Source organism: Culex quinquefasciatus, chromosome 1 (genome assembly GCF_015732765.1).
Source record: "Culex quinquefasciatus strain JHB chromosome 1, VPISU_Cqui_1.0_pri_paternal, whole genome shotgun sequence".
NCBI classification, from domain to species: Eukaryota; Metazoa; Arthropoda; class Insecta; order Diptera; family Culicidae; genus Culex; species Culex quinquefasciatus.
In genome coordinates this window covers 76,069,086-76,089,058 of record NC_051861.1, presented here as the reverse complement: position 1 = coordinate 76,089,058, position 19,973 = coordinate 76,069,086, and the positions used below count along the sequence as shown (strand labels likewise).

Genomic DNA, 19,973 nt, shown 5'->3' with positions numbered 1-19,973 from the left:
ATTTGCTCAGACTAAGCCTTTTCATTCGGGACAGCATCATCTTATGGGTTTTGAACATCCTCCGGTTCCGGTTCCTTCTGCGAACCTTTCCGTCCTTTGCTGCACTTTTCTCCTCTCCAACCTTTGTCTCAACCTCTTTAGCAGTAACCTTCTCACCAGACTACTTCCCGTTAGGTGATGACGCTCTTGCGTTCCAGTCTGTTATTTAATCGCCGGTTGAAGATGATCACGGACGTTTTGCTTCCTCACAAAAAAACGATCAAACAGAGAGCCGGCGTCGGCAATAGTATTCCTTCCATCGTCGGCATATTCGTTCAGCAACCCATACGCGTCCTCGGTGCGGTCCGCTCGCGCATGATGTACATCTCCGAATCCGCGCTAGCCCGCCTCCAGATAATCCGCCACTTTGAATAAAAGTTGTGCGCATGCAGTGCTGCTGGGGGCTATCGAAACACTTGTTTATAACCGTTAAATAATATTTTTATCGAAAACTTTAAAAACGATAGATTAAAAATGTAGTATGTGCGCTAACAGCACGATAGGGATAAGATAATTTACCATGTCAAATTATCCTATGCGCCAAAGTAAACAATAATGATTGTTTACATTGGCGCATTGGTTAATTTGGCATCGTAAATTATCCTACCCGCCACCCATCTGACAGAAGGCTCATTGGGAAATAACGGCTTCTCCTCTCGCGCTGGAAGCATTGAAATATTTCATGCTCTTCGTCAGCTGTTGCCTACACGTTGCGAGAGAGTTGGACATACATTATTATCACAAAAATGTTGTTTTTTTTAATCAAGATTTAAATTTTATTTGATAAAGTTTTATGCGCAATGCCATGAATATAGTCCAATGCGTTAAGTCTTATGTGCAAAAATTGTTCTATCAACGTTCTATGTGCACTCACAGGTTGTATGAACCAAATTGCGTCAGAACTAAGTGTCATCTTGTCTTTCATATAATTCCGAAATGTACACTTGAAAAGCATTACTCCAGACCCATTTGGGCGTTTTCAGAATCGAACAATATCCAAGCGTGTTTAAAATTTAAAAAACACAAAACTTTATCTTCAAATTTCTCAGAAAAGGCATCGCAAATCGACCTTTTGGTGAACTAGAATGCAGGAAGCAAGTGTAAAAGTGGCTGCCATGAAACTGGGCGTAAAATTCAGCCTCAAGCGAGTTGTTTGCCAGCTAAAATTGCAGTGAGCAAAAAAGTATATTGACACGCGTTTGAGTCGAATCGCGGCCTACTGAGATGGACATTGACGGAATTCCGTCGGATCGGTTGCCCTGTGAAGGAATTAATCACCCGTAAGTGGTTCAGTTCCAAGGACAAGGATTGAACGAGCGCAGCTGCGAATAAATCAGCAGCAGATCAGGCAAAATCTCCTTTTTAGAGGAAGAATCCGCAAGTGGGTGTTCTTGTTATTTTCCTTGTTTCTTCGTATCTTCCGACGACAACGACGACGGTGAGATATTTGTTCTTCCTACACACACTCCGTCCGTGGTCCAATCCAATTCAGGTGATGGTGAGCGAATGTTGAAATAAAACAAACAAGGAATAACTTATCGTGGAATGGAGTGAGTTTGGTAAAACCAGGAAGACAGTGTAAACATTCCCATCGAAACCGTACAGACCTCAGGTAGAATAAGGTCTCAAAACACAGATTCGGATACTCACACAAACCGGGATTCGTATCAGAAACAACACTAGTAACAATGGTAAGTGTGGCATTGGGTAAAGTCTTATTAGCATAATAAAACTAGAATCGGTGAATCGCTGACCAGGCTAGGAGCAGGCAAGGTAGCAGCGATGGTGGCCCTTACCAAAAAAGGACACTGGTAACTGTTTATTGCTCAGTGGGTTGACCTTCGTCGTAGTGACGATAATTAATTCAGTGTTTTGTGGTCACCCAGCAGCGGCCCCAGGGACAGGCGCTAATCGATTCTTTCACACCAAGGGCGAGGAAGGGTTTTGAGGTTGTTACTTGCGTGTGGGTGGGCCGGCGGGATAACCGTCAGAAATTTGGTTCGCTAGGTCAGATGCAATCAGAAATCGATGAATTCGAGTTATGCTGTGTTTGGATCATCGTTATGACAAGCTTGAATCTAGAGTTTTTTTGTTTTTTTTTTTTTGAAAAGGTCATATAAACTATTTTCTTTCATATCCAGAGTTTTTTTTAAAGGACCAATAAACTATTGTCTTTCATATGTTTATAAAACCTAATCAAAAAAAAAACTTTGGATATGTTTATAGAACCTATTAAAAAAACTCTGGGAATGTTCTTTGACGAGTTCAAACATTATTATATTCGAAAACGGCTTTTTCGAAAACAGATTTCAATCTTTTAAACTCATTTGGAAGGTGTTTCGATTACCATTTCTATGCAAAGGCTGTTAAAATTATGTATTCGGACATTTTTGTCGAACAAATAAGTAAGATACGGCTTCAAAAAAGAGCTAAAGTTTTTTTTTAATCAAACAAAAAAAATAATTTTAGCTAATTGATTGTTTTTGAAAGCGACTTCAGTCAGGGCTATTGAATAACCAAAAACAAAAAAAAGAAAATTTTGTTTATTGGACCTTTACAAAAAAACTCATTATAGGTAGTCGTTGCCAGTTCTTCAACCTTCTAGACACATTTGGTAGGTATTTCGATTATGAATCGCACGTTACGTAAATTTTCCCCTAATTCACCCTAAAAAACACGCATTTGTTAAAAAATTAAAAAAAAAACTATCTAAATAAACAAGTTTTTTTAATTTTTTGCCTTCCTCTGAAGAAAGGCTAGAATCCTGCTCTAAAAATGAACTTTCCACAGAACTCGACTCAGAATCGAGAACTGAACAAATGATTTGATTTGATTTGATGTGATAACCAACAGGGCCACAAGGATGACCTATGTAGCGGTTGCCTAGAATTACAGTGGCTCAGACTTAAAGGGAGCATCTTAAAATTACCGTATGAAGGGCCAAAAGGGGGTGGTTGGACGCGAACAAGCAAAATCACTCACGGTGTCCTCAGGGGAAGAGAATCTCCTTCCGACAGTAACCTCGAATAACTCCGAAAAAAATCTGACAAAGCTGAAAAACAGGGCTCGCACCCTGTTGGGGGCCTAAAAGGGCGCGGCAGACAGCTGGAAACTGACAGAAGTCAATAAGTGCAGTAATTAGACAATCCTTAAGAATTGTTCAATTAATACACTATTTTCCCCTTGTGACGTAGTTCTGGTCTTCCACTATCTACATCCAGTCTCCGCCACTACAGCATACTGTCCACTGCCCTGATGCTCCCTCCCCGATCCCCGGCTTTGATTCTAACTACTGATGAAAAGGAAAATCAAAGATCAAAGAAAAGGTCAATGCGGATGGAGAGCAAATCGAGCTCAGTATCCCCTCACAAAGACTGGTAGTAAGTGTGAAAAAGACAGCGAAAATATGAAGAAAGGCAGAAAAATTAAAAGATAGTATGTCAATGCGGATGGATCGACGATCCCCTCGAAAACGAAGTTGACTTTATAGCTGTCGGCCACCATTGCTAGTACCAACCACTAGTGTCTTCCTTTTTATCTACAAGGACTTCGCCGCCCTGGGCTCCTAAGTGTATGAAAGTATGGCACGGAGCGACGGCGCCGAATACCCATATTTACACAAAGAATTTAGAGCGCCCGCCGCGGATTCGAACCAGCGACCTCTGGATTGTGAGTCCAGTCCCCTCACAAGGACATAAAAGAGATAGGTTGTAGAAAAAGCAAAAGAAGCTCAGGAAATCAGGAATTAGAAATAGTCCAAGTGGATGGAGAGCAAATTAGATTCTCCTCATAATTACATCAATATAGAAAAATATTCAACAATTCATTTGAAATGATAGAAATATTGTCTTAAATGGAATGTGTGTGTGTCAGTGTAAATGAAAGAAACTTCTGATATTCAAAAGGAAAGATCTCACCAAATCAGGAATCTTGGGCATCAGTCACGGCATCAGTCCATTTGATCGTCTCGTCACACGTCGCCTAAATCTTCAAATGTTCATACATAGTTGAAATTTTCAGCTGCAGTTCCGGTAGCACATCTGGTTCTGCATGATCGACTGCTAGCAGCGCCCGTTAGATGGTTACACTCGGCAATTTCTCCTGCTGCTTGGCATTTTGGCCGTGACCTGCGGTTATTCAAATGGGAAGCAGTTCTTGTAACGGGACTGCTTAAACCAATCCTAAAACACATGCAGCTATTCACTGAATTCGGGCTGCATCAAGCTAGGACCACAAAATGTCTTCGCCGATGGTCACTGTATTTTTTTCTGTTTCTCTTCCTTTCCACTAACGACAAACGGTAAAAGTCGTCCCATGTTTTTTTTTTTTTAATTTCACCGAAACTATCACAAATTCTCGTTATGGATGACCACCAGAACAAAATAAGAAATTCCCGTAAATTCATTGATTTTACACTAAATTTTACATCACATAGTTGAAATTATTAAAAAATCTAAAAATGAAATTTAGGAAAAAAAAATTGACGCAGCAAAAACTTTTCACGCCCGTGCGCACCGATTACTACGATCCGAATCCAGAATCGAGAACTGAACAAATGTACCTAAAATTCTTGTTTTCTAAGCATTGGCCTCTCTATTAAATTGTCTTGAGATCCGATAAGTAGTCCAAAAGTTATGTATAAAAAATAGTGTTAAACATGGAAATCGAATGCAAAAAAGTTGATGCTGGATCTCCAAACTCGATTATCCGAAGGCCTTGGAAAAATTTCACTTCGGATAATCGAATCACGAGAAAAAAAATGTTTCGTTGTATTATTTTTATTTTTTTTGTATGGAAAGTCTCCACGTGGTTTGTGGATGGTCCTTTATCTTTGATATAGAAACGTCAACTTACCGTAGATTTTGATTTTTTCCAACCATACATCAAGATTCTAATTTGATAACTTTTGCATTGTAGAAAATCATATTCATTTACATTGATTCAAATCCCTAAGCTAAGGATCCTAAATCTCTATGTAATACATTTTAATGCAAAAAAATGACAAGACAACACTTTTTTGAACGATCAACAATGGTCCCCTTGGAACGAGCTGACAAGCAGGACCATTAATGTCAAGAAAGGCCGCGAAGTAAATTTTTCAAAATTGATTTAAAATTCATGTTAAATCTTTTACGGTCGTACAAAGGGTCGTTGTGAAAAATAATATCACAAATTTAGTCTTAATTTTTGGACCCAATTTTCTAAGTAAAGTGATTGTAGATAGGCCTTAAGGCGTCGGGTTTTACGTTCTAAAAACAACACCAAAAAAACAACGTCTGTAAATCTAGTGAACTCGGCATTTTTCGTTAAACCAATGCAGGTAAACAAACAAAGCAGACAAACTTCCAAACTGTCAAACAGTTTGTTTGTGTGTTTGTTTGTCGTAGTCTAACACGTCCTTAATGGGTTTGTTCAAATATTACGTCCAGAGATTTTCGGGATTTCAGACCCCCTCCCCTGTCACGCACTTTTCCTATACCTTTAACATGGGCTATCACAAACCCCAGACCCCCTCCCCTATTCATGGACGTAATTTTTGAACGAACCCTAACTGGGCTACGTTCTTAGCCCAGTTACTGAACAAGTGCTATATAACAAATTAAATCGGATCTCAGTTAAACTATGTTGGTTCCATACCAAAAACAAAGTAATGTATCGTCCAGAGCCGAGGGACATTTTTCTATATTCGAATTTGAAATACCAGTAGTAGGGCTGTCCACCATTAAAAGCACTACATCAGACAGAGTAGATAAATCATCTGCCCCAAAGCATGTCGCGCTACAAAAAGACAGCAAAGTGCTCTAGTCATAACAATTAAGCGCAAGTTTCCACTTCCCGGGCCATCAACTACCACCACCGGTAGCGAAGCAATTTACAACATGCACAAAGCAGAAACCAAAAATGATTATCAGACGGGCGGAGGCCCTCCTTTCGGTGTTTTGCAAAATGTTGCAAAACACTGCTCTTGGTGGCGCACGCAAAGGTGATAAAACACAGATATAGCACAAAAGTCCCGTAAACAAGCCGAGCAATCACATCAACTCAGCAAAGTCAGTGGAGCGAACAGCCGAGATCATCAGCTGATCTTGGGGATCTTTTGGTTGAGTCTTGGATAGACGTTGAGAAACAGTGTTGCGATCCTCACGCGCTCGTGAGCACTCATTTTTCGCTCATTCGTGAGGAGGAGCGCTGCGCGAGTTAGCTCACGTTTGCTCGCGTTCACGTTTGCTCCGATTTTTTCAGCTCGCGTTTGCCCCAAGCTCGCGCTCGCGCTCATTTTTCGCTCACGGAGCGCTCACTTTGGAAGTATCGCGAAACGAATCGCGATTTTTTTCATTTTTGAGAAAGTTTTTGTTTTTCAACCCTAGTTAGATTTTTTACTTAAGGCGCAGCATGTCAGTGAAAACATCACTTAGGAACATTTTTATATATTAATTGGAATAGCTTATTTTCATTAACTATGTTTTTGAATAATAAATTGGATTCGCAAGGGTCAACTCATATTGAGACCTACAGTCAGAGTTAAAAATATAAATATTTTCGAATTAATCGGCCTTACCTCAACAATAGTTAAGGTAAGCAGAGACAATTGCTGGGGGAAGGGTATGAGCGCGTAAACAAAAATTACTGAAAACCTTATAAAAACTTACAAAACAATGTATAAATTCAAGAAGATTTATGCTGTGGTAAGTTCGATTCAATGTTATGTGATTGGTTGATTAAAATATAACATTAAACTGTTTTATGTACCTGTTTGTTGACTACCTTTCCATCGTGCGGGTCAGAATTAGCAACCATTAAAAAAAGTCATTCCGTTTAATGAATCGTTCAGTGCTTGGAAACGGCTGATCATTTTTTATAAAGTTAATCTTTCGCTTTCTTATTCTAGAAAATAGGGTAAATTGTTGAAACAGTTCTTTTTTTCACAAAAAAGAAACTCCTAATTTCTAGTGTTTGAAATAACCCATTTGAATGAAATAATATAAATTGTCATTGTTTTGTTTTACCACATAAAGGGTGGCTCCTCTTCCCCCAATTATATTAATCACTTCCGCTTTTTCCTTTTTTGACGGAATGCACAGCTTTCTGAGGCTGCTCTCTCCCCCAACCCTCTGCCCCCCCATTCTTCTCTTAGCATTCTTGCAAAAATTCATCCAATAAATGCAATCAATTCCCAATTGTTAGTGCTTGTGCCCTCAGGGCAACTGCAACGCTGGAGTGCAAATCAAATTTTGCATCCGGCTTATGAATACCGAGATCAAGTTTGCCACCTTGAAAAAACTCCGTCATCGCCACCGCTAGGGTAGCAAATTTGCCACCGAAACAAGCCCACCGTGGGAGGCAAATATGGGTTTTATCATCTTTTGCTCTCGTTTACCTTCAAAATCAATAATTATGTATTGATTCATGCTTAGAAATGCTAAAAATTTATTAGTCTTTTTTATCCTATTGAAAATTTCAAAGAATTTCATTTTTCCGAAAATGTCGAAAGTTAAACAACTTGCTACCCGATTTGATTCTCACCAAACCCACACATCTATAAACTTTACCTAGTCTACGCCATTCCGGTTATGTCTGTGACATAACTACTTTGACTTTTTGTTTTTGCTGCCTGTGCTGAGATAGTTTTAGAAAATTCGTTTCAAACAGGCAGATGCTTCAACAGGAAAAAACAACTACCTACTTTGGCTCACCAGCTCACGTGAGCGTGAGCGATCACGAGCTACCTGATAAAAACTCACGCTCCAGCTGGAGCGAGCACGCTTTCCGTGAGAGCTCGCTCATTCGCAACCCTGCTGAGAAATAAGCGGAACGCAGATGTCAGGTGGAAAAAGGGGGAAACCCGACGATTGAGATAAATGTTGTTTGTCTTATTTTTTAAGTTGAAACTGTATCAGTAATTCACTACTATACTTCTGTCCGGGGGGGTTCGATTCCCATCTGCTGCAACCTTCCATCGGATGAGGAAGTAAAATGTCGGTCCCGGCCTTGGTTGTTAGGCCGTTAAGTCATTCCAGGTGTAGGAGTTGTCTCCATGCCAAAAGTACAAGCAACACACCAAACCAAGCCTACTCCGGTGGAATCGCTGGCGGCGGTTGGACTCGCAATCCAAAGGTCGTCAGTTCAAACACTGGGGTGGAAGGTTCCTTGGAGTAAAAAGAGGTTTGGGTGCTCTCCCCATTCAAGCCTTCGGACTCCTAGGTTCGAGCAGAAACTTGCAATAGAGACCACAAAAGACCCGGGGGTCGTCAATGTGGATGATTTGATTTTGACTTCTGTCCGGGATCGTGGTGTAGGGGTAAGCGTAATTGCCTTTCACGCAGTCGGCCTGGGTTCGATCCCAGAATGTTCCGGTGGCATTTTTCGAGACGAGATTTTCTCTGATCACGCCTTCCGTCGGACGGGGAAGTAAATGTTGGCCCCGGTCTACCCTAGAAGTTAAGGCGTTAGCTCAGTCCAGATGAAGGAGTCGTCTCCCTAGGTCCTGTCTCGGTGGAGTCGCTTGTAGGTAGTTGGACTCACAATCCAAAGGAATCCCGGGGTTGATGGAAGGTGGTTAGGTGTAAAAAGTGGTTTGCAATAGGGACGGGGCGTTACATCGTGCTGCCACCTGGTTTTTTTAAGCGCAAGAGTGTAAAAGTGCTGAGTCATCGTCTAAAAATAGACGGCGTCCTATCTCGCCCAGCAAAATGATGTCGATAAAGTAGTCGGTTTCGATGAACAAAAGTGGAAAATGTGGTCTAAAAATAGCGACGCCATCGCCCGATTGCCTCAACAATCAAGCCTTCGGACACCTAGCTTCGAGTAGGAATCTCGCAATCGAGAAGGCCAAGGCAATGCTGTAGAGCGAATAATTTGATTTGATTTTTTTAAAACCATATTAGCAAATTTTAGGGCCATACAATCCCAGATTCTTAAAAATGTATAGATGTCTGCCTAACAACTAATTTCCATACAGTAAATCGACCAAAACTATTGGTAGAATAGAATTAATGGTTTATCGCTGTCGTAATCAGGGACTTTCTTTCATAATAAAAAAAACACGCAATCTTATTCAAATCAACCACAAAAGTTGATCTTCGCTTTCGAGCCAAAGTTTTCACCTTCACAATGCACAATCTGTCAGCTAACAAGGCAAATTGAAGTGCGCACGTTGCGTAAACTCTTGTTCATGATATCAATCTTAATAAATACTAATTTAATAATTAATTACATATAATTCTGCCAGCAGTTGCCCTGAACATTGCACTTTGAATAACCGCAAAGTTAACACGAAATTTGAAAATCTAAATGAATACCCTTCTGTTAATGTAGATTCATGTACATTAAATTTCAAATGACATTTCCAATTTTTACAGTCAAATCACGTAAAGTTTTTACCCTTTCGATGAAAATACTAGAAATTTTGTACGCCATCAAATCGGGCATCTAATTTTACAAAAAAGTCCCTTTGAAACCAAATTTCTATTTCATCACCGTTCCAGACTGCAAATAATTGAAAACACCTATTTTTTCGCATGTTCAAAAATTAAAAAAAAACGGACCTCGGATTCGTGATCAGGGACAAAAGTTATCCCTTAGAACAAAGTTCACGCAAATTGAAGAGCGGTCGGGGCAACGATTTCGTGTGAGTTGGTAGAGAATTACTCATATTCAATCCTGCAACCGATAATCCCTGCAACCGCCATTTGAACAATAATCGAGTAATTATTTGTCGTAAAGTATTTGTATAGTTTTCGACTATGCGGATCCAAACTCACGAATTACCCCGAATAGCAATCATTCGTCAATCGTCACTTGTGTCTTTCTGTGACACGTCTGCTGTGAAAAGATAGGACGTCACAAGATAGCACAAAAGCGACGCATTGTTGTTATGCATAAATTGTTACAAACATTCACGGAGAAAAGAGTTCCCAAAATCGTGACAAGCGTTCATGAAAATGGGAACCTCGAACAAAGTGTTCAAATTTCATGGTACGTTTTTCAAAATCGTACCATGGGATTTGAACACTTTGTTCGAGGTTCCCATTTTCATGAACGCTTGTTCACGATTTTGGGAACTCTTTTTTCTCCGTGTTTGATTATCGGTATCTACCAGTCTCCTCTCTCAATTCAACGCACTCCCTCTTATCATTATCTCTCTCAATTGTCAATTATCTCCCAACTCTCTCAATATCTCTCTTTCTCTCTCGCGGGCTAGACTTCTCCCATCCACCTGATTACAATTCCTCGAGGCGCAGAAGCATGTTTTGATTTCTTTACTACTCGTGTGAAGAGGGAAGGACAAGCCTCACTCCAGTTTCTGTCCCCAATCGATACTGTTGTGTCTGTCGTCTTCTACCCGTTTTTTTTCTGTGTCATCTGATCGTTCTAATAAATCGTCACTTTTTCTTATTTGTGCTCCAGAGTTCCACCGTCGTGACTCGACAGGGCGCCCAAAAGACCAAAATCACAACCCGAGCCCAGCGTGCGTCGGTCGAAGCGGCGGAAACCGAACGAAAGGCCAAATTCTACGGAACCAGAAAGCCCAACCCAGCGCTCGCGGAAGCGAAAAAGCGAGGCAAGCTGAAAATGTCCACGGAACCGAAGGAAGGGGCGGCCAATCCGGACCAGAACGGTGGCGTTGTCCAGCTGAAGGACATTTACGGCAGCGCGATCGCCGCGACGGAACTGGTCCGCGGGCCGACCGGGCTGGTCTACGACGAGAAGTTTGCCGAGCATCGGTGCCTGTGGGACGACGGATATCCGGAGTGTCCGGAGCGGTTCACCCGGGTGCTGGAACGGTGCCGGGAACTCAAGCTGGTCGAGCGATGTGCCGTGATTGAACCTCGGATGGCCAGCGAGGAGGAGGTGTTGACGAAGCATACGCCCGAGCAGTTGAAGATTCTCAAGAGTACACGGGGCTCGCAGGATGTGGCCGCACTGGAGGAACTAAGTTCGCATTACGACGCGGTCTTTATCCATCCGGTGAGTGTGTGTTGGCATATGGTACTGTAATTATCATGCCTATCAGTATCGTCGTCGGACTGCACTCATGATAAGATGACTTATTACCTCAACTTGTTCATAATAAGCTAATTTATGACTCTCTCCCTCCTCTCTTCTGCTCCAGTCATCCTACGATTGTTCGCTACTATCAGCGGGTAGTACGATCGAGCTGGTCGATGCAATTTTGGAGGGGCGTGTGCAGAACGGAATGGCCATCATCCGGCCGCCGGGTCACCACGCCATGAAGGCCGAGTACAATGGGTACTGCTTCTTCAACAACGTGGCAATTGCGGCGCAGCATGCGCTCGATAAGCGTGGACTGAAGCGGATCCTGGTTGTCGACTGGGACATCCACCACGGACAGGGAACGCAGCGGATGTTTTACGATGATCCGAGGTGAGTTGAACAGAATCGAAAAGGGCTCTTCCACCTTAAAACTTTTTAAATCCCGCAGAGTCCTGTATTTTTCGATCCATCGCTACGAGTGCGGAACGTTCTGGCCAAACCTGCGCGAGTCCGACTTTGATTGCATCGGCGAAGGCGCTGGACTGGGCTACAACTTTAACGTCCCGCTCAACCGAATCGGAATGACCAATGGAGACTATCTGGCCATTTGGCAGCAACTATTGCTACCGGTGGCACTGGAGGTGAGTTCAACTAGACCGGGAAGATTTTTTCTTTGTGGAAGGGCTGAAGTCATTACTTCCCGTTACTTGCTCATGTCGGCTGGTGTGTCACTACTAGGGAGCGTTCTTTTATTACGTAACGCAAAAAATCGGATTTTTAGACCACCTCCCCCCCCCCCTCGTAACAAAATTTCCATACAAATTTAAAAAAAAAAATGAGCGTAACAGGGTCTCCGACCCCCCAGCTGCGTTACGTAATAAAAGAACGCCCCTACGAGCTTAGATACAAATTACGCTGCCATCAATTATCGATCGGGGTTTCACTGGTTGGAGCTTTTTATCGTGCAATAACAGGTTTCTCTTGCGCATAGATTGGGAGTAGTTCACAGCGATTAGTTCGCATCGGGGTTTCATGCTCTTTTTTGTGGATATTGTCAGCACGTTTTTGCGACTCGAAAATTGTGGTTTCAATCACATGCAAACTTTTATTTTTCTGGACGAAATGAAAAATGGATTTTATGATTATTTCAATTGTGTTTTCATTAGAATTTAACAGTTCTGCTCCAGGATATTACATTTGAAATTCAGGAATTTGGAGAACCTTTCAACTGAGATCAATGCATAGGCCTTTGCAGGGAGCGTACATATTTCTACGTTTAGATTTGGCTAATAGCTTCTGGTAACATTATAAACATTGAACAAACTTTTTCAAACAATCTATCTTTCGAGAAAGCTTATTTAAGAACCTCGAAATAAACAACATTTGCGTGGTTTTGCCAATAAATTTACATTTTTGCTCATAATTCGAATAATACAATGAATTTAAACGTCCTTTTCAGTGTGGTGATATTATTTGACGTCCTTTATAAGACCCTAGCCTTACAGTTGGTCTAAATCCATTCTAAAGCCCAAAACCAAGGGTGGATTTTTCTTCAATAATCTTTTTAAAATCTATGTAATTCTTGCAAAACATGAATTGAAAGTGATTTTTGGCATATGCTGATAAAAAAAATTCAAAAATCATTGAATGTTAAAAACCAAAAGTGTCTCATTGATGACTACCCTACCCTATAGCATTAGCTTTGGATGCTTGCCAGTGTCCCATTTTTTGCCTTCCTCACCTCACTGAGGAAAGGCTATAAAATCACTCGAAAAATGAACTTCTTCTATCGTTGGATAGATAATTAAAAGACCTTTTCAACGAGCACAAATTGGATTGGAGATCTGACTACCCTATCATAAGTTGTAAGTACATAAGTGCCCTGCAATATGAAGACCTGACTATCCAATCTAGTGGTATAAATAATGAGTCAAATTGATAAAACAATGAAAAACACCGCTCTTTTGTGTCTATTTTGCAAGCTTCCCTGCACCGTGCGGTACACGCGGGTCACTCGTACCTCGGGTTTGCTTTGCGCCTGCTTTGTTCGGTTTACACCCGTACCCGACTCACACGAACCGAGGGTATTTTGGTTCATCGTACCAGCGCACCACGACACTCTCGGTTCGCCGCGTCGGTTTTGTGTCTGGCACTCACCCATGGCATGAACCCGGTATATGAGCCAAGGTGCTTCACTCGTTACGAGCCGAGGTACGTGCCGTGGCACGCGCTGGCGGTACAAAACGGGTTCAATACCACGACACGTACCACGACACGCTGTGTTCATGCCATGGGTGAGTGCCAGACACAAAACCGATGGGGCGAGCCGAGAGTGTCGTGGTGCGCTGGTACGATGTACCAAGATACCAATACATAAATGGGTTCAGGCACGTACCGAAGCTAGAAAACCAAACCCGCGGTGTGCGTTGGCACTGGCGCATGGGAAGCTTGCTATTTTGGATAGCACCCGTTAAATTTTAGGAAGGCACCAACCACCTAAGGGTGGATTAAGTAACGTTTTTATCTCCACTTTGGGTTGGTTTCGGTGGTTTCATCATCATGATGACAAGGTGTATGTAACCTAGGTGGTGGCTTTGGAGCTCGCCAAGGATGGGCAGCCATTTTTGATTGTAGAAGGTATTGTTCTGATTCGCAGCGTGTTTAACCAACTGTTGAGGATGTACCTGAAACATCACAATGTCAAAATCATACAGTGGCACTATAACATCAAAACAACATAAAAGTGTGCCATGGCATGACAGCCACACTTTTGGTTGGTACCACCGCGCGATCCCGACACTCCCGGCGCGCACCCCCTTAACGCCATCCTCGCTTAAAAATCTGGATTTAAAGAGTTTTATAGAAGGAAAAAGTAGATTGTAGCAGTAGTAATACTAACAATACCTTCTACAATCGCAAATTGATTCCCTTTCCCACATTTTCGCACCCCCTTATCTGGCCAAACCTGATTGCTGGAATACATCGGGCATGTGATATTATGCGCAGCATGCAGTTATCCTTTCAATCAGCTTTGTTTCCATTGGGCGCCGGTCAAGTTGGTTACTGTCATCATGATGACGAAAACTTAGCACACGTGGAGGCATAAGGTAGGACACTTGCGAGTTCTCGCCTAGATCCACCTAAGAGCAACAGATGACGACGCGAACCGAAACCGAATCATACATACAGTAGTTGTTCGGTAACTGGGCTGAGAACGTAGCCCAGTCACCGAATGCTGGTCGCTAACTGGGCTGAACGAAAAATAACGAGGGGACCACCGATTTATTTTTTTTGTTCGATGCCACTATCCACTGCGACCAGGAATTAGATCTATTGCGGACTTGCAATTCTATTTATAGAATCACAAAGGCTTCTTCTGTTATTAGGCAGATGGGACACGCACACACGCTATTGTTGAGCGAGTGTGTCGAGCGATCCACTGCCGTAACTTCGCCGCCGAAGAGGTTTGAATGTTTTTCAATCCTCTTTGGCTCTGCCTTTTCCACTCTGTACTGTCCAAATGTATCGCTAGAACCGAAGTGCACATTTTACGTTTACTTATACCCAGCTAGCCCTTAAATTCTGGTTTCTGAAAAACTCGTCCCTTCAAAGCACTTTTTGCGATCGGGCCGTGGAGCTCTGCAAGGCAATTATACAGAGAACAGTTGGTCCTTATACATGTGAAGAGTACAGGGGGAAAGGATGTGCCGAGCCATGTGGGTTTGAAACCACGACCTTCCGCTCATAAAGCGAAACCTGTAACCATTAGACCACAGGAGCTCGGCCTCAAATTTATTTACAATGCTTACTTTTCATATTTCTTTAATTGTGACTTGAAATGTAATACATGTTTGAAAAAAGTTTTTTTTATTTGTTGAAAAGGCTTTTGGCATCCATTAACCCCTCGTTCATTTCGGTTTGTTTTGGTTTTTTTGACGTTTGTCTGCTTTTTAACTGGGCTACAGCCCAGTTATCGAGCGCCCAGTTAAAAAGCAGCCCAGTTAAATAACGCCCAGTTACCGAACAACTACTGTATTTATAATAAATAAGTATACGACGTTGCATTAGTAAAGGCACGCGATTGCTCTTTGGCTAATCCTTTGCTAATACATCTTTGGACAATAAATCTGACGACGGTGACATTTAAAGCTAAGTATTCACAAATTAGTAAGGTGATCGTATTACAGGCCTGCCTATTATGGTTATGCTGAATACGATTAGCTACAAACCACAACCACTTTAACTTTCATATTTGCTGACTTTTAAGGAATGTGACAGGACGGGGGACTGTAAGACTGTTAAACATTCTATCGAAGTTTCGCCCCCGAAAATATTGCCCGAGAATGTGTGTTTTCTTTACTTCTGGGAACTTTAACTTTTGTTGTTTGATTGTTAACCGCAACAAATAAATTTCGAGAAATCACGAAATTAAGAATGAAAAGTTTGTTACTAAAAACTAGTGTTTTTCCCTTAATTTATAATTATTGTTTTATAATATTTTTTTTAAAGTCAGATTATTAATTGATCCTAAAACACTACCCTAAAATTCATGTATCTTTTTGTCTTTTGGAAAATTGTGTTGCATTTAATGCCATTATTGCGTTTGTTGGAACAATTAAGGATCGCGTAGTAAAAGTCCGTTAGTGTTTGGATAGTGTATCGCGTTCACTCGGGTTGCTTGGAGCCAGTTCTGTGGGTTTTAACAGTCTCGACAGTTCAAACCTATAGCGCTGATTTAAGAAGCTCGTTCAGGTGGGGTTTTTAACACTTGTAGCACCAATGGGGTCAAAACTTACGCGGGGCACCAAGGGGTCAGAAAAGTTGGAAATGCAACTTCATCCGGCTGTATCTAGGCGAAAACTCAACCGATTTGGAATTATTCTTGTTGCATTCGATCCGGAAGGATGTCAAAAATCACCTACAACAAGGTAGATCCAAAACAGATGCGTCTACCCTAAGCTACAATGAAAAAGGCATTTCCAACTTTTTTGACCCCCTTGGGGCTACAAGTGTTAATGAACATTGGGGCGGCGATTATGTAGTTGATTGCCAGTTGAATTTCCATATATCTGCATCACCGCCATATTGGCTGCCATCTTTGATTCCATACTATCAGACTTCAAAGCATGAAAAAAAGCATTTTCCGTGGCTCGATTATTCGCAGTCAAATTTGTGTTTGGACTTCGGATAATCGAGTCCGAACTGTACATATTTATAGGTATAGCTCATTCATTTCCACACCTTCCACAGTATCAACCGGAGCTCATTCTCGTCTCGGCCGGCTACGACGCAGCCTTCGGTTGCCCAGAGGTTCGTACAAGTTACTAATCGTATTTTCTCCCCTTTTCGTTTCTTTCCACGAACCAACCCAGTTCGATCCCGAAATGGTTCTGGTTTCGGCCGGTTATGATTCCGCACTGGGAGATGAAAAGGTACAAATGCCTCTGAATTGTTCCGTCCGCGAGTCATAAATGGCTTTCTTTTTGTTATTTTATGTTGGTTTTTTTTTTAATGTTTTTTAATGTTGTTGATTTGTTGCAGGGCCAAATGGAGATCACGCCGGCGTTTTACCCTCACCTCCTTTCACCACTGATGTCCCTAGCGCAAGGCAAGGTCGCCGTAGTCCTGGAAGGTGGCTATTGCTTGACGTCTCTCGCCGAAGGAGGCGCGTTAACGTTGCGTGCCCTGCTGGGAGATCCGTGTCCGCTGCTGGTCGAGAAGCTTCAGCCGCCGTGCGAAAGCATGCAGCAGACTATTCTGAACTGCGTCCATTCGCATCGACCGTACTGGAAGAATTTGCAGCTGAACGCGACGTACGGATTGGAAGAGTTGAACAACGTTAATCCGCAGCCAAACTTTCACCAAGTTATTCAGTATTACGTCCAGCAGGAGCCAAAGCCGGAACCGGTTCGATATGAAACGAGAAATTGTTATCCCGTCCAGGCTAGTGAAGAGAAGAATCGGATCGAGGAGAGGCTAGCTATGCTGCAGATTGCAACCAGGTTGACCTTCCCGGCGACCCGGGTTTGCTACGTGTACGACGATCTGCTGCTCGAGCATCGCAATCTGCACGAGGATCTTCATCCGGAGCAACCGCAACGAATAGCCAGAATCTTTTCGCGCCACGAAGAGTACAAACTGTTACCACGAATGAAGCGACTTAAGCCACGTCACGCGACCACTGACGAACTGTGTCTGGTGCACTCGCGCCAGCACGTGAACGTGATTCGGAGGACGGTCGAGCGGGAAGAGATGAAGCAAGTGGCGGACAAGTTCAACTCCGTGTACTTCCATCCGAAGACGTTCGAGTGCGCCACGCTGGCGACCGGATCGGTGCTACAGGTCGTTGACGAAGTGCTGAACGGGCAGTCCCGTAGCGGTGTGTGCATTGTACGACCGCCGGGGCACCACGCCGAGTCGGATATGCCGCACGGATTTTGCATCTTTAACAACGTGGCCATTGCGGCGCAGTACGCAATCCGCGATCACGGGCTGAAGCGAGTGTTGATCGTTGATTGGGACGTGCACCACGGTAACGGAACGCAACACATCTTTGAGAGCAACCCGAAGGTCCTTTACATGTCAGTCCATCGGTACGACAACGCGACCTTCTTCCCAAAGAGCAAGGATGCGAATTACGACTCCGTGGGAAATGGCACCGGTGAAGGCTTCAACGTTAACATTCCATGGAACAAGAAGGGCATGGGAGATCAAGAATATGCCGCAGCCTTCCAACAAGTCATCCTACCGATCGCGTACGAGTTCGATCCGGAACTGGTCCTAGTTTCAGCTGGTTTTGATGCCGCCATTGGTGATCCACTCGGCGGTTGCAAGGTCACGCCGGAAGCATACGGACACTTCACCCACTGGCTTTCCTCGCTGGCCAACGGTCGTGTGATCGTGTGCCTCGAGGGAGGTTACAACGTAAACTCAATCTCCTACGCGATGACCCTCTGTACAAAGTCCCTCCTGGGTGATCCACTCCCGATGCTACACGTCAGTCAACGCTACAATGGACCAAACGCTGCCTGCGTCGAATCGATCCGAAATGTGCTGTCGGTGCAGGAAAAATTCTGGAAGTCGCTCAAATTCAACAAAAAACTACCCGACTTTCGCAGTGCCACAGGCGAAGCCGACCTGAACAGCGCCTTCGGTAAGCTGCAACTTTCTGCGGGAACCTCTGGATCTTCGACGGACTCGTCCCCAGCGAAGAACTCGAGCGACGATTCGGGCGTTCCGTTCGATGGTGACGATCAACCCGGACCAAGCCGAAGACGGAACAAGCAAACCACTGAGGGTCAACAGAGCGCATCCGGTAGCAGTGGAGCCGGTGACGGATCTTCCAACTCGGGAACGAAGCAAGAAACGTTGCAGGATTTCCTAGCTGCAAACTTAGAGGTTTGATTTTAACGTTTTGCTAGAAAATTAATAGCCTAACCAAGTCTTTTTACAGGCCTTACAAAACGAGGAAATGTTTGCCGTCATCCCGTTACGAGACTGCCCCCACCTTAAGGAACTCAACCCCGACAACATCCCCGATAGTAAGTAACATTCACACACACCAAAAATAAACACTCCGTTACAAACGACTTTTCCCACAGAAATTAGTACAAACGCTCCGTGCACCGGCTGCGAGTCCTCCGTGGAAAACTGGGTCTGCCTGCTGTGCTTCAACGTGTGCTGCGGTCGCTACATCAACGAACACGCAATCGAACATGCCACGGTCACGGAACATCCGCTCGCGCTAAGCTTCAGCGATCTGTCCGTGTGGTGTTACAAGTGCGAGTCCTACGTCGACAACCCGGTCCTGTACCCGTACAAGAATCTCGTGCACCAGGACAAGTTTGGCGGCGAACAGCTAGTTTGGTCGTACGGGAGTGATCTCGTCCTCGATGTGAAACCGCCAACGACCAAAACGAAAGAATGATATTTATTTTTATCAAAGATTCTTATCAAACTTTGCATACTTTATTTGGTAAACTACCTTATAAATGCCTACTCGAAGTAAGTTTTTTTAACGAACCATAACGTTATTTATTGCTAACTTTTCAAACCCAATCTTCATCGATCCACCGTGAACTCGGATGTTAACATTTTTAATTCAAACTTACACAACTGCTCAGCACACAAAATGAGCAAATGTTAACCAATTTTTAATTCAAACTGTATCTGTTAATTTTAGCTTAACAAACGAGACACGCACGTTCAAATTTATAGTAATTAAACGCGTAGCACTTTACACTAATGAATATAAAACCTACGATGTGTTAACCAAAGATAAGTGGGATAGCTTAAGCAAAAAAAATAAATAAATAAGAATAAGACATAAGGAAAAGATTGTTGACCAATGTTGATCATTACATTATTAATATTTTTGGTTTGTTTCGAGGGGTAGGAACCTGTGCAGACCTCAAACTGGAAACCTCACATACCTGCCTGTTCTCGTCGAATAGCAAAACAGGTAAAAACAATAGGTACAATAACAAGTATATAAAAAAAAACACAGTTGGCACTGTTCTCACACAAATATAACTGAAAATAATACAAAATAAAACTAGACTAAAATAATTGACCCAACACGATTTTCGTTATGATAACAAGATATCACATTCCTGCACTACAGTGTAAAACGTAAATTAATCCACCTTTAGGTGGTTGGTGCCTTCCTCTCATTTAAAGCGTAATTACAATCCCCTAAAGTGTCCACATGGTTTACGGATCTCCCCTAACGTGATCGCAGCACCTAAGAGGTCCTAATAAAAATAAGTGACGAGTAAAAAAAACAGACTTCCTACAGACTTTTTGTCAAGATTATACAGACACCGCCTTTCAGGAAAATTACATCCCTCTACAAGGCTTTTTTCGTGGTGACCAGACGGGTTTAGAGGTGGGCAAAACCGCTCTTTTTTAGGAGCCGCTCATTTTCGTTCGCTCATTAA

General features: G+C 42.8%; 1 protein-coding gene across 3 annotated transcripts; it reads left to right on the top strand.

Moving 5' to 3' along the window:
- Window positions 1-1,115: 1,115 nt before the first annotated feature.
- On the top strand, window positions 1,116-19,611 carry LOC6044974 (histone deacetylase 6). Of its 3 annotated transcripts, none has more exons than XM_038248965.1 (9): window positions 1,116-1,319; window positions 1,532-1,730; window positions 10,447-11,007; window positions 11,153-11,424; window positions 11,483-11,675; window positions 16,285-16,344; window positions 16,576-18,432; window positions 18,488-18,575; window positions 18,636-19,611. In XM_038248965.1, exons 2-9 carry the CDS (start codon window positions 1,728-1,730, stop codon window positions 18,959-18,961), a joined length of 3,360 nt encoding a protein of 1,119 aa, XP_038104893.1. In that variant the 5' UTR covers window positions 1,116-1,319; window positions 1,532-1,727; the 3' UTR covers window positions 18,962-19,611. The 3 variants fall into 3 exon arrangements, with proteins under 3 accessions (XP_038104893.1, XP_038104884.1, XP_038104897.1); XM_038248956.1 differs by having other exon boundaries at window positions 1,116-1,420; XM_038248969.1 differs by lacking the exon at window positions 16,285-16,344 and adding an exon at window positions 16,407-16,466 and having other exon boundaries at window positions 1,116-1,730.
- Window positions 19,612-19,973: the final 362 nt, after the last annotated feature.

Bases quoted from the DNA above. Each gene is read 5' to 3' on its own strand.
- LOC6044974 (XM_038248965.1), top strand. The intron at 11,676-16,284 runs GTGAGTTCAACT...CACCTTCCACAG, and splicing joins TGCTACCGGTGGCACTGGAG to TATCAACCGGAGCTCATTCT. The intron at 16,345-16,575 runs GTTCGTACAAGT...GATTTGTTGCAG, and splicing joins CAGCCTTCGGTTGCCCAGAG to GGCCAAATGGAGATCACGCC.